Here is a 13979-nt window from a genome sequence, read left to right as displayed (position 1 = left end):
ACAAGTGTGTTGTTTGACACAAATGATCACAGATAGATGCTGTCACACAATGTTGTCGATTTAAAAAGTGGTTTAGCTTTTATTCACATTGCAAAGACATGGTAGAGAAAGATGAAGTCATGTGTGCTGCGTACTAAGATGTCTCATGTCACAGAGCAATACAAAAGCCAACAAAAGTGTTCAGTATTCACTTAAATAATGAGACAATCAGGAACGAACCATCATGTGAATAAATATAGACAAATATACTGACATTTTGAAATAAGCTCATAATTATCACACGCTCTTCCAACCAAAGTTAGGATTGTTTTGTTTTATAAAGGTCCTTTTCAGTTCAGCAAAACAGGTTTTTATTGAGCTATAAAGAAGTTAAAAAAGATTGGATTTGGATGAAATTACATCTAATAACATGAAAAGAGTGTTTAGAGTGTTTAAAAAATAGGGATGTATTGTACTTTTTGTCTGTATTGATTACTTATTTCATAATGTCGAGTTTATTTTGGGACTATATGAAAGTTATTAGAGTGGAGAGGGGTATCATCATTTTATTTTTGGGGGGTTTAAGGTGGGATAGTCTGACTTTGTAGGAGGAGAAAAACTATTTTCATACAGTTCCTTAGTATAATAGTGAACACGTTGGCTTGCCATACAAATCAAGATGAACATCTCTCAGTCCAGCATACTGAGTGTGTCCTGCCCTCTGCAGTCTATGAGGTGGATTTTAAGGGCTCAGTTAAAGTGTCTGTTAGTGGTAATGCACTCGTCCAATAGTCCCCGTCCCCGTGACCAGGATGTCCGGCTGCCCGTTCCTCCAGATCTCCCTGACAATGCGCTCCCTCTCCTCCAGACGTCTCGCCTTCTCCAGCTCGTCAGCTGACGCGAACACGTTCACGCTCCTCAGGGTGCCGTTGGACTGGCTGCTACAATCACTCATGGGCCCCATTGTCACTTTAGGGATCCTCGCCTCCTCTTCTTCCTCCTCCCCATCCTCCTCAGCAATACTCTCATCCTCCTCTTCCTCGCTGGACTCCTTCAACTGTCTCCTCTCGGGGGAAGGGGGAGGTCTGCTGTGGCGGCGAGTCCTGCAGGCGATGCTGGCCACCATGAGGCACAGAGCCATGAGCAGGCCGAAACAGACGCCCATCATGAAGTAGAGGGCGAAGCTCTCTGGGTTGGCTGTGTGGGCAGAGAAACAACAATTACAACACTTGAGTACAAAAATATACTTGCAAATATCAATTTTGTGCCATTTTATACTTTTACTCACTAAATCTTAGAGGGAAATATTGTACATTTTTACCTGACAGCTACAATTACACTTTGGATTAACGTTTCACATTTAAAACATCTGTCATTATCTTGCAAAATAAAATGCCTTGTTAAATATTGTACTCGTGGTTTCCAAACTTTTGGAGCAGCTTGTGGCTCTTTACAAAAACAAGAAGTCTCTACTTTGGGTGACAGATCTCAATGAGTTGTTTTTCACTTCCAGCAAAGAGACAGCCCAAGACACACAGAGGTAAAACTGGCCAATATTTCACAAAGCAAGCAAAAACTTGGGAGAAATCCAAAACAAATAACACAAATATACAAAGCAGAACTTTGTTTTTTCTTCTTTGGCACGACAGTAATCATGTCATGGCCCCTCACATTTATACTGCAACCTTTTAGAATAGCCTGACCCACCAATTGGACACCAGTGGACTAAACTAAATATAAAGTTAAATAAACTAGCTCCACCATGAACATTGCCAACAGTAAAATGCTAAATATCATTAGCACTAGTAAGATTAACCATCTAAAAATGTCATATATTATAAAAACCACTTCATCCCCCAGACTTACATGCTTGACATTTTCAGATATTTGAACTAAAGTAGGATTGTTAATGCAAAACTTTTAATGTAGTTTTACATACTGAAGTGGACGATCTGAATACTTAAGAATACCACAGAAAATAAACGATGGTTTTGTGTGTTTGCTTGACCAGAAACAGAACTGAATCAGTGCTCTCTGTCATTTTTCTGCTGCCTACTTTCGAGCACCAGAATCTCAACTATGTGAGCAGATACGCTGTCGCAGTACAGCAGCCGTGTGAGCCAAAGAAAACAGGACACTAAAGTCCCAGGAACTGATTCAGACTAGACAGAAAACTGAATTATTAAAGCCCGCAAGAAAAAATGTCTTCTGTTGAGATTTGCTTGGTTCCAGATGTATTTTGGCTCGTCAGCCTTTAGTGGGTAAGTTTGTGTTTTTAAGTCTGTCCTGACAGAGTACAGGCAGGACGAACAAAAATGAAATAAACATCGCTTTCTTGCTACGTTAGCTACACCTAGCGTGTTCAGCGTAAAGAACAGAGATGGAGAGAAACAGCTAGCATGACTCTGGACAAATTTAACAAAAGCTGACAAGAACGAACCTTAAGGAGGAACTGTAATGCCCACTATAAGTTACATATCATTTTTGGAATTCAACATATTAGTTTTCTTAAGTTAGCTACATCTAGCAAGCTGCTAGCTTTGCTCCGCATAAAGAATGGAAACAGAGGGCAACAGCTAGCTTGACTCTGTGGCCGACAAATGTAACAAACCCATCTTATCTTTTACTTTTTTTTTTTGACAGATATGAATTTTAAGGAGTTGTAAATCATTTTTGGAAATGTACTCATTTGCTTTCTTGCTGGGCTAGCTTAGAAAGAGAGGGAAACAGCTAGCTTGACTGTCCAAATATAACAAACAACCAGCAGGTTATACCTTATTTTTATCACATTTTTTGACAGACTACCTCAAATTTAAAGGCCCAATTATCAATATTTTGTAAATATACTTATTTGCCTATTTGGCAACAGCTAGCTTGACTCTTCCCTGTTGGAAAAAAACCAGCATAGACCAGCACCAAAACACAACATAAGCTGGTCTTGCTGGTGACTGGTTACATGCAAGACCAGCATATATTGTGTTTTGGTGCTGGTCTATGATGGTTTTTCCAGCAGGGCAGTCTGTTTTGTAAAGATTAAACAAACAAGCTACAGTGTGTTAATTTGTTAGCTTTGTCAGATTTGTTGACAGAGCGAGGGCTAGCTTGTTTCCCTTGCTTCCAGTCTTTGTGCTAAGCTATGCTAACTAGCTGCTGGTGGTAGCTTCATATTTCAGTCATCCATCTTCTCATCTAACTCTAAACATAACAACATGCATTTAACCATTTTTACTGGAGATATTTAACTATGTAGTGTTTGCCATGAAATGTTAAAGAAAGGTCTGATAAGGGAAAATGGGTGTCACAAGTTTGTTTTTTTGCTTATTTGCAACACTGGTGATCATCTCGTGATATAGATAGATTCATCCTGTGACCCCCTCAGGGAGTCCAGAGCCCAAAGTTGTGAACTTTATTATAGACACACTGAGTTTTTACCTTTGATGTGAGCGTAGGTCGCCATGCTGTTACTTAACAGCTCCATGTCTCTTTTAACAGGCTCCATCCTGATTCACTGACGGGTCAGATATCTACCATCGCCAGGACTGAACTCCTCGACTATCCACCACCGACAGATCCTGTCACTTAAAAAAACAAAACAAAAACACAAGCAGACAGTTGACATACGTGTTAATATTTCCATCTGATGTAATATCCTTTGACGAGGGAACAATAGTGTCACTTTCTAACCCACAACATAAGTCTTAGTTCATCCAACAGATGCCAGAGGCTTGACAAAATGTGTTCCCCACCCATCATTCCTGCGATCTAAACCAGTGTCAGAGGTCAACAGACAAGGACAGCGTGTTCCTCGTAAGTGTTTTACACTCAGGCCTGTGGTTACGACAACGTGGGGCCCTCTCTGCCTGATAGGGATGTTTACATTTATGGTATCAGAGCCTGAGGAGGCTCTTTTCCGGTTTCCAGGAAACCTTTTCTTCTCTTTTTTCCCTGCTGAAAACATGACGAATGTCACATGTTCCAGCAAATAACAAACTCTTAGCAAAGTATATTTTCATTTTAGTTTATTTTGTGGAGGTTTTCAGGCACTGTTTATGAGGGATTTAAGACCTAATGGCTTTGTTAGTGTCCAGTAATAATTCAGCCATGACTGTTTATACAGTAATCCATGAATAAATGCTCACTGGGTTCTTGCTATAATAAGCCATTATGTCCGCAGTAAATATATAAATGTCGGAAGACAAGGATTAATAAAGAATGGTTACAATTATCCATCATGTCTGCAGTTGTAAATGTTTAATAAGTTGTTAATAGATTTTGTTCCAAAAGTGCTGCAGCCTTTTTGTCAAACTGTCATTTTCAGCTGTCTCCATGATTAACGAAAGAAAAGAGGAAAAACACCAATTTGTAGACCAATTTACAAAAATCAGAGCAAAATGATGTATAAACAAGACAGAAGCTGCAACTCTCAGACTGTCATTAAGTCTAAACAGGCTTTGTGTAGGTAGTGTGTGCACACAGGAAGAGAGATAAAAATACAAGAGGAAGAGGTAGAAGAAGAGTCAGTATGCAAACCAAAAAGCCTGATCTGTGTGTGTGTGTGTGTGTGTGTGTGTGTGTGTGTGTGTGCGTGTGCTGTCAGCAGACGCTCTCGTCTCAAAACACAATGCATTGATGGTCTTTTTTGCAGCTGCTCACAGCTGCAAAAAATCTAAAGTAATTGTGGATGGTGCTGAAAGAGCTCGTGGGACACCTCGGAAAACACAAAAATAACAATGGGAGGGGGGGCAGCATTTGAATAAATGTCTATTTTTGAAGTTTAATTGGCTGTGACATCCCAAACTCGCACTGTGGCTGACATGCATCAGTGCGTGAACTGATGAATGGGTATTTCCTGTTAGTATAAAATGGTTCGGTCAGTATTACAAAAGCTTACTGCTGTTTAGAAGTGTGATGTCCGCCGTCAGTGTGTTAGCATGCTAATGTTAGCTCACACGAACGACACACTAAATCCAGCAGAGGCTGACGGGAATCATCGTATCGTTTGACGGTACAGGCAAAATGACAACAGATGAAAAGTTACGTGTCTTAGTCAAAACAGTGAAAGCAGACAGTTTGATGATACTGCCCTCATTGTTTAACCACCACTGCTGATGAAAATCTATCTGGCGTGACTCACATTCGAGGAAATGTCTTAAAGTTGTGTTCAGGTTACGTTTAGTCACGTTTGCTGATCTCTTATCTCACTTTCTGACTCAACTCCAGACGTTTTAGGAGAAAGAAGACCAAACAAAAAACAGTGCCCTTGAGCAAAACTCAATTTATTTGGGTTTGAATATTTAGGATAATGTGGGTCCACAACTCAACACTATATATATATATATATATATATATATATATATATATATATATATATATATATATATATATATATATATATATATATATATATATATATATATATATATAAAACAAAGGTCTGGTTATTTTTAGACACCTAAGGAAGGGACACATATATCAACCTCATGGTGGTGCCAGAGAAAAACTCAGGGGATCACCAGAGTCAGTAGGGTTTAACCTCTTGGAACCACGAACGTCATGTAAATTCATGAAGTAGATGTTGAGATGTTTCATCGGATGACTGATGGTGCAACAGGAGAAGTCAGCAGTGATTCACCAAACTAATCATTCCTCCTGTGGGGAACACAAATGTTCGCACAAGTCTTCATGCAAATCCATCAAATAGTTGTTGAGATTTCTGGGCTAAAGCGTCGAACCGATAAACCAACAAACAATCAGACAATATACACATCTTTCCAGAAGCAATGTCTGTCTTTAGTCTTGGTTATCCACCGACCTGGAACCTGTTTTTACTGATAAAATATTCCTTAAATATGTTTATTTTTGTACTTTGCACTGATCCTTGTGGAGATTGACAGCCTGAGGGTGAGAGGAGGCTCAAGTGCTGGATTTAGTACGTAGCCCTGTCGCAGATGGTCCCACGGTTACTGTAAAGCTCGATGTAAACACGATGACTGATATCGCCCACCCCCTCACATTCCCTGTCATTACAAAAACAATGTGCGTGGGAGCCAAATGTTTTTCTTTCTGGTGCTTTTCTCTCCAGGGAGAACGAAATCATGCCCTGCTCCCGCCGCTGCCACCGGGGGGGCTCGAGACGCTCTCCCACCCTGATCTTTATCCTGGTGACTCTTGGCAGAGCCCAGTGCGCTCTTAGAGGCTTTTTTATTTTATTTTCTTAGGGGGGTAATTACAGCGATAGTCGTTCTGGTGGCTGACTCAGGGTCCACTGACTCATGGGAACCGATTTCGGCTGGGCCCTGCTTTCTGTTCGGCGTTTAACTCACAGACAGAAGAAGCATGACTCCATCTACACCCTCAATTTGCTGCCCCCAGACCTTAACAACATAAGTGGGCAATTTAGTTTTCGGTTGGGCTGCGAAAAGTCAAACAGTGTTTGTTTTAATTAAAGAGTGGCCTTTACACCCTGTAGTTCTACAAGCCCACATATCAGACTGGTTATCAGACTTGTAGCATTGATCGCAAGGCAGATATTGAGACAATGTTTTCTACAATATGAAGTTTTTAAAGGCGTAATCAGTATTTGGGAAGTATCCGCTTTGTTGTCGAGAGTTAGTTAGTTAGAGTTAGTTAGTTGAGAGAAAGATTAATACCATTTTCAAGTATGTAGGTTAAAAATGAAGCTACCACCAGCAGCCAGTTAAATTAGCTTAGCATAAAGACTGAAAATAGGGTAGAAAAACAGCCACCCTGGTTGCTGCCAACAATTCTTAAGCTCTATGCATTTAAACTGTTTCATTTTGGAAACATACTTAATGCTGAGAAAGCCACACCTAGCATGTGGCTCAATTTACTTAGCAAAAGACTAGAAACAGGGAGAAATAGCTAGCTTTGCCAAAGATTAGCTAAAACCAGCAGCCAGTTAGCTAAGATAAACATCAAGACTGGAAACAAAGGGAAAACAGTTAGCTTGACTCCGTCTAAAGACGACAGCTAGCAGCCAGCTACCTTAGCTTAGCTTAGCTTAGCTAAGCTTAGCTTTGCGTAAAAACTGGAAACAGCTAATTGGCTTTGTCCAAAGATTACAGCCAGCAGTCAGTTAGCTTAGCAAAGTACAAGGGCCAGAAATGGGGAAACAACTAGTCTGGTTCTGCCAAAAGTTCTATCTTATTATGTTGACTGACTGCTGTGAATTTAAAACAGGCATAATTTTTTGGGGAAATAAACCTATTCACTTTCTTGCCAAATTAGCTAGTCTGCATCTTAATCAAAAAGACTGGAAATGGAGGGAAACAGCTAGCTCGACTCTGTCCAAAGACTACAGCCTGCAGCCAATTAGATTAGCGTAGCATTAAGACTGGAACAGCTAGCTAGACTCTCCCCAGAGGTAAAAATGAACAAAGCTCACAAATTAACACATTAAAGTGAATTTAAATGAAAGTGTATTGCTTTTTTATTGGGGGGGGTACTTGCCAAAATTCAACTTTCTTGCTGCCAATAAATTGCTTCTTCCCAGTTAAAATCTCAGAAGGGAGTATTTCTTTTAACCTTTTCTTTTCTTTCAAAGTTTTTCTTTTAATTTATTGTGCAGTGACATCTTATCCTTTTTACTTTCCAGTACATTTTATCCTCCTTGTTTTATGACTTATTCATAGGCACGAGGGATAAGAAGGAGACGCAGTGCCAGTGCCACAGTCAACTTTTCTGAACAAACAACGCTATAATAAGTGTAAAAATAGTGTCCTTGCAGGAGCACTCCCACACTCTTGTTCTGTTTTCTCACTTGGAGGACAAAACTGTACATATATTTTTATGCAGCGCCCCTCATGACTTCATGACAGGCAGTTTGTGGTGAAAGTCTCTCCGGGCTGGAAGCACAGCACAAATACCAGAGGGAGACAAATGTCCGTTTTATGCAGCCGCAGTCTTTCCGGCAGACAGATTTAACACCTAACGTTTCCAGACACATCCAATAACTTCTCAACTTTTTTTTTTTACTATAACACATGCAAAGCCCGGCAGCTGTAGCCGTTTATGTAAGCCCATAAAATGCACTCCCGTTCAACCCTCCCACACTTCCTGCTTAGATAATCTCATTTAAGTCAAAAGATGAAATCTGAAACCACAGAAGAGAAGACTTGTTATTTTACAGTAGTGGTGGCTGCTTCTATTAAATGTTCAAACATCTCTCAGACGGTGGAGACCTGTCAGAATTAATCTCTTGCAGGAGACGGTGAATAAAATAGAACTGAGCAAACGTTAAAATACACAATACAAGCTGATTTTAGATTGAAAGTGTTGTAGCTTCTGCTCCCATAAAGGATTTTATGGTCTGTGGCTTTGTAAACATGGTGCAGACCCTGCTAATAAACTCCTTTGTTGCCTCGTTTATTGCCTGACAACAAAGTGACTGCAGTATGTTTATTAAGATCCTTGGGAAATTTCAAAAATCCTAACAATTCTGTGACATTTTTCCTGTCAGAAAGCTCCTCAGAAGAAGCTTCATTTACAGGGAAATTCAATATACTCAAGAAAAGGGTAAAAAGATCAACACAGTATCATCTGAAATCAGCCCATCACTCACCTTGTTGCTGGATGAGAGCTGCACAGGTTCACGAACTCAAACTTTCCACTGAAAAACAAAGAATTCAGACGTAGATTTGGACCTTTTCTGTCAGCCGACACTTGGATAAGATCCCATAACGTGGACAGAGATGCAGTGAGGGGGTTGGTCCGGAGCTGATGTAGCTGCTGGACTGACGGAGCAGGAGCAGCCCTCCACTATGATCCCCTCCCTGTCATCCTCTGGAGGAGGAGGACCAGAGTCTAACGGTCCTCACTGGAGTTGAGGAGGAGGAGGGGGAAGAGGAGGTGTTTCCATATCCTGGGAGACAAGTGAAACTCATGTACCACTCCACAATAAAAGCCCTAAAATCCCCACTTTACTGGAGTCGCTTTGCCACACTGCTGACCAGAGGGAGGTGATCTCTCTCTCTCTCTCTGCCGGCCACAAACGCACCACAGTGAAGTCTGTTCACTGTGAAGCCGGCAGGGTGGAACAGGAAATAGCTCGTCGGCTGCCATGGGCACGGGGCCGCGCTGCTTCAGGGGCTCGTGGATTAATTGAGCTCTTTGTATTTTAATCTCAGCCTCGAGGGAGGGGAAACTGAGTTACACAGAGTTTATTAAGCAAACAGTGGAGCGGCACGTAGAGCAGGGCCAGCAGGTGCTGCTGCGCGGTGGAAAGTAATCGAGTACATTTAATCCTGTATTGAAATTAAGTGCAATTTTATGCCAATTTAGACTAAACTGAATCATTTCCTTCATAAATCTTTGATTGTATCTGAGCTGGATATCGTCCTGGAGGTTATGTTTTCATTTGTGTCCCTTTGCTGGTTGGTTTGTTGGTTTGTTACCAGGATTACACAAAAACTACTGAACGTATTTCCCAAAAACTTGGGTTTTCTGTTTTCCACGTTTTTGTTTATTTTTCAGGGAATAATCCATCAATAGTGATGAAAAAGGTGGTTAGTGTCTACGAGTGAGTAAATCTGATGCAGATCCAATTAAAAATCAGGATATGGTAAATTTTAAACATGATTTGTTTGATATTGAATCAGGCTTGATTGAATTAAGGGGGACTGTTGGGACTTGGCGGAGGTATGCGCTCTACTGAGGGCCATTCTAGTTGTGACAATGTTTTCATTCTGCTGTTTTAGCCTCTCGCTCTTAACAACACTTTTACTTAAATGGGAGTTTAAAAGGGCACCACATGGTTTTGGTTCGTTGACTGATTATTTTTACGCCTCAACAATCTACATTAACAAACTGACCTTAAAGGACAACACAAATTCATACTGTTGTAATTGTCCACAACTCAAAGATGTTGATATTACTGTCACAAAGGAGCAAAGAAACTAGAAAATATTCACATTTAAGAAGCTGAAATCTGAGAATTTTGACTTCTTTTTGATCCATTATCAACATAGATTCACTAATTATTCATCGGAGCACCAACTCATAAACTCCTCAGTGCCCTTGAGGTGGTCACCAGTCAACAACACTGTTTTAAACTTTAACAATGTGTTGTATTTTACCATTTTATGATGTTTTATTTTTCCTCCTTCCACTTAAGTACAGGATGAGAGCACTTGTTTGACCACTGCTGGAGTCCGTGACACCAACCCGGCCCTGCTATGTATTGTAAAAGAATTGTTTATGCGGTTGAGCCTCTGTAAAGTGCTATTCTGAGTCCAAGTGAGTGTTGATGTGGCACTCGCTCGTGTTTTCTGCCGAGCAGTAAGCGCTCATTATGTGGGCTGCTGTCATCCAGTTGCTCTCAAGGTTGGTTTTAAAGCAGTCAAGAGAAAAATATGTCCCTCAAAACACACTGAGGCCACAGCCAAAACAATGACCCGGCCGCTGAGGGACATTCCTGTGTGCTTATTGCTCTTAATTTACTGCGCTCGGTTTAATCGACACGGCTGCTGGATCCACTCCCATCCATCTACAGTGTGGGGTTTATCTGCACCAGCTGCCTCTGCCTGTGTTATGTCAGGCCTGTCCTCTTCCTGACACTCTGTAGGAATAACATACAGCTTGGCAAATTCCTCAAATTCCCTGATCGTATTTGTGTTATCGGGAGAACACTGGGACAGCAGTTTCCAAGAGAAACACTCTCTTCCTTTCAGCCACTCGGCTCGTTTCCATTGGCTGAGCGAGGGTCCCATCGCGCCCGGCTGGATGTCACAGCACCAATCACGGCGGAGAGTGACGGCTCACTGATGCATGCAGCGGAGATGTTTGCGAGGTGGGAGCTGTGGAAACACGCCGGCTTGTTTTTCCCTCCACCAGACTGGCACTGATCGTGACTAATGTTTTCCTGCATATGGGCAGTTATTAACTTTGGGCCGGTTTCAGAGACAGACAGATGGGCTTCTGTGGTGCATGCCAGGAATACTCTGCAGTAAATAAATACATACTGAGCCACACCTGCACCCACTGCTAATTGTTTATGTTCCATTTAATTTTACTAAAGTGGCTGTGTGTTGGAACAGAGAGGTTTCTGGGAGGACAATGGCTTATTTGTTAACATCTTTCTGTATTTAAAAAAAAGGTTCCTGCTTCTTCAGAAGAATTAAGGACAGATAATTTAACCTAATTATCATCACACAAAGACAGTCATCAAGTCGTTTCACAGAAGACGCTGACTAATTAACAGGCCAACACAGTGCTGCAGGGATGACGCATTTTTATAGGCTAACCCTAAAATTTGCATGGCCCTGGTTCCCTCAAATTAAGCACACACCTTATTTCAGACAGTCATTAACCATTTCTGTCTGTTTTAGCTTGAATTTCCTCCGGGATCAATAAAGTATCTATCTATCTATCTTTCAGTCATTTCTCGTTACATGAATTTAAAGTTTTCCTGATTTTCTTGGTTTCATATGATTGTAAACTCGGTATCTTTGGGTGTTAAACTGTTGGTCAGATATTACACAAAACAGTAGAAGAAGCTACCTAATAAAAATAGTAATTTAATCAAGAAAACAAAAATCTACAGAATAATTGAAAATGTAAAAGATAATAAGTCGCAGCTCAAAAAAAAAAGGTTGTGGCCTTGTTTGCATGAGTTTAACAAAAGAGTCATTCAACCTTTCTTCTTTTATATGAAGGCCTGAAGAGTATCACAACAAATAAAAAATGGAAGAAGTCAGTTAGGTTTCTTTTGTTCATATGCCCTTAATCTTTTTGTTCCTCTTAGTCTCGCTTGTTGCCCCAGAGTAATTTTGGACTTGTCTTGCACAAGCTGTACCCCACTGAACTTTGAATCCTTTAGGAAAAAGAAAATAAGTTATTTTGTTTTCTTGGCGTACTCCTTCCTGCCTCCTCCTTGGCTGGCAAAGTTTCGGACTCTGTGGATCTTGGCCAGCTGGCTCTCGATGGTCTTCATTATGTCGATGTGGTCTGGGATGTGAACGTAGCGGACGTTCCTGCCAGTGATAAACAGCTCCTGCAGCTGGGTGAGCTGACCTTTTCTGTCCCGGTACAGCACGTCCTTCAGACGTATGTTCATGAAGGCGTCCACGTTGACCACGCGGCCCCGTGCTGTGCTCTCGTTCTTCAGGTCCACCGTGGTCACCTGGCCCTGCAGGCCCTGCAGCAGGATCACCATGCTGTTCTCTACGATTGTGCGCTCCTGGAGGGAGCTGGTGATTTCAGATAGGCCCTGTCCCGATGGCTGTGTTTCACTTCCTTGTGACTCCATGGACACTGATGAAGAGGATCTCCAGAGGTCAGGGGCACCTGCAGACAGACAGAAGTCAGGCACTGCCGAACAATACTTTAGTAAAATTGGCTGCCAAAGTGGAACTAGCAGTCCTGGGTGGAGGGACGAGAGCTCTTCTAGCAGCTACATACAGCATGTGTCTGCCTGCTACAACCCAAGAGACTCACAATCACTACAAAATCCAAACATGAGGGATGTGCATGGCGTAATACACTGTATCATGTTGTATACAGAACATGGAACCAGGGTTTATGACCTGTATATTTAAATGCATATATAATTATATAATATATTGACTTGAACCTTCTGAGAAAATGCGTTGACAGCAACGTGTTTATGCCAAATAAAAATTTAAATTAGAATCAATTTTTCAGCAGACAGACAGTATTCTGACTATGTTTAATACTGCTCACACTGTGAACTCAGTCGTGTTTATTATTATATTAAAATATAAAATCAACTTATATTTAGAGCTGAGAATCTTCATGTGTATCTTTCTACAACATAACATTCATCTTAATTGTCCTGTAATTTCTGAAGTTTTCACATACAAACAGCACACCTGCACTAATTAGACCTCAGCAAGCACCTCAGAGATGCTCAGCCACTGGGGGAAATACTAATTAAGAGACTCAGCTGTCATTTTGGGAGGCAAACTTGAAGACAGAAGGCAGAAAACGGTCAAAATATGATTACTCTGTGGAATTAAAGATCCCTTAAAAAAAAAATTACAAAGAGGAAATTTGTATTTTTAAGTTCTGTCCCCTCCACCATGAGACAGGAGAACTGAACTCTTAACAGATAAGCTGTCATATTAAGTAAATTAAGTATTGTTGTGGACTTAGGCCAGCCTCAATAAAGCAGCATTTGTATTAGTTCAAAACTGGTACTGTTTTATCGCTGATTGTAAACCTGAGATTAAGCTGTCACAGAATGACACTTTAACAGCCAAAACACAGCACATGGCAGCTTATGTTTGTCAGAAAAAAACTGATGGCGATAAGAAAAGTCAATAAAAACATTTATTTAGAGAGAAGGCAGATAAAGACATTCAGGCATCATGATCTTAAAATAACTAGTTTTCCTATGAGAGTCTGGTACAAGTAGAATTAGCAAGCGCCGCTGTTAGCTTTAGCAGCGAGCTGACTAAGTACAACAGAGCCGCCAAAGAGCTCAAATTATACGGTTATTATTCAGACTATTGTGTGTTTGATTTACCTGCGCTAGTTAAACACTTAATCCACGTGAATATCCCCACAAAGTATCTCAGGTGGCGACAAACGACTTAAAAAACGACAACAAGTTTGTGTTCCCGCGAGAAGTCCAAACCAGGAAGCGCAGCGTGATGACGTTGGACGTTGCGACGTAGATTTGCTGAAACACGGAACAACACCGCCCTCTGCCTGCAGTACTAAATGTTTTCTAGTGTTTTTCCTAAACAGACCAGTGTTTAAAACCCCTGAATGATTGATTAATTAACTACTTGATCCGACTATATTCATCCAGTGGTGTCACTGAATTTTATTTACACATTTTCATATATTTTTTATATGTTAATCTAATAAGGAAAGTGTAAAAATCTTTCTCATAGGAATGTCCCAGCTAAGAAAGCAGCCACATAAACAACACATGCAAGAACTATGGTGAATTAAATAAAATATATCAGGAGAATAATAAACCAATCAACCTAAATAAATACATTTACATAACATGT

At 40.8% G+C, this 13979-nt stretch overlaps 2 protein-coding genes and 1 long non-coding RNA gene across 3 annotated transcripts; 1 reads left to right on the top strand and 2 right to left on the bottom strand.

Annotated features, from left to right (window-relative positions):
• Window positions 1-52: 52 nt before the first annotated feature.
• Window positions 53-9144, bottom strand: eva1bb (eva-1 homolog Bb (C. elegans)). The gene is made up of 3 exons (XM_037094065.1): window positions 8561-9144; window positions 3412-3557; window positions 53-1176 (listed from the first exon to the last, which is right to left on the bottom strand). Exons 2-3 carry the CDS (start codon window positions 3476-3478, stop codon window positions 746-748), a joined length of 498 nt encoding a protein of 165 aa, XP_036949960.1. The 5' UTR covers window positions 3479-3557; window positions 8561-9144; the 3' UTR covers window positions 53-745.
• LOC119017392 lies at window positions 1175-4206 on the top strand. The gene is made up of 2 exons (XR_005074415.1): window positions 1175-2240; window positions 3472-4206. It is a non-coding gene; the product is annotated as an uncharacterized LOC119017392 (long non-coding RNA).
• Window positions 9145-11057: 1913 nt separating the features above from the next.
• Window positions 11058-13641, bottom strand: lsm10 (LSM10, U7 small nuclear RNA associated). The gene is made up of 2 exons (XM_037094066.1): window positions 13484-13641; window positions 11058-12282 (listed from the first exon to the last, which is right to left on the bottom strand). Exon 2 carries the CDS (start codon window positions 12242-12244, stop codon window positions 11831-11833), a length of 414 nt encoding a protein of 137 aa, XP_036949961.1. The 5' UTR covers window positions 12245-12282; window positions 13484-13641; the 3' UTR covers window positions 11058-11830.
• Window positions 13642-13979: the final 338 nt, after the last annotated feature.

The sequence above is a fragment of the Acanthopagrus latus genome, chromosome 3, assembly GCF_904848185.1.
Source record: "Acanthopagrus latus isolate v.2019 chromosome 3, fAcaLat1.1, whole genome shotgun sequence".
NCBI lineage: Eukaryota > Metazoa > Chordata > Actinopteri > Spariformes > Sparidae > Acanthopagrus > Acanthopagrus latus.
Note: the sequence above shows the minus strand (reverse complement) of the source record. Positions and strands in the feature narration are given on the sequence as shown.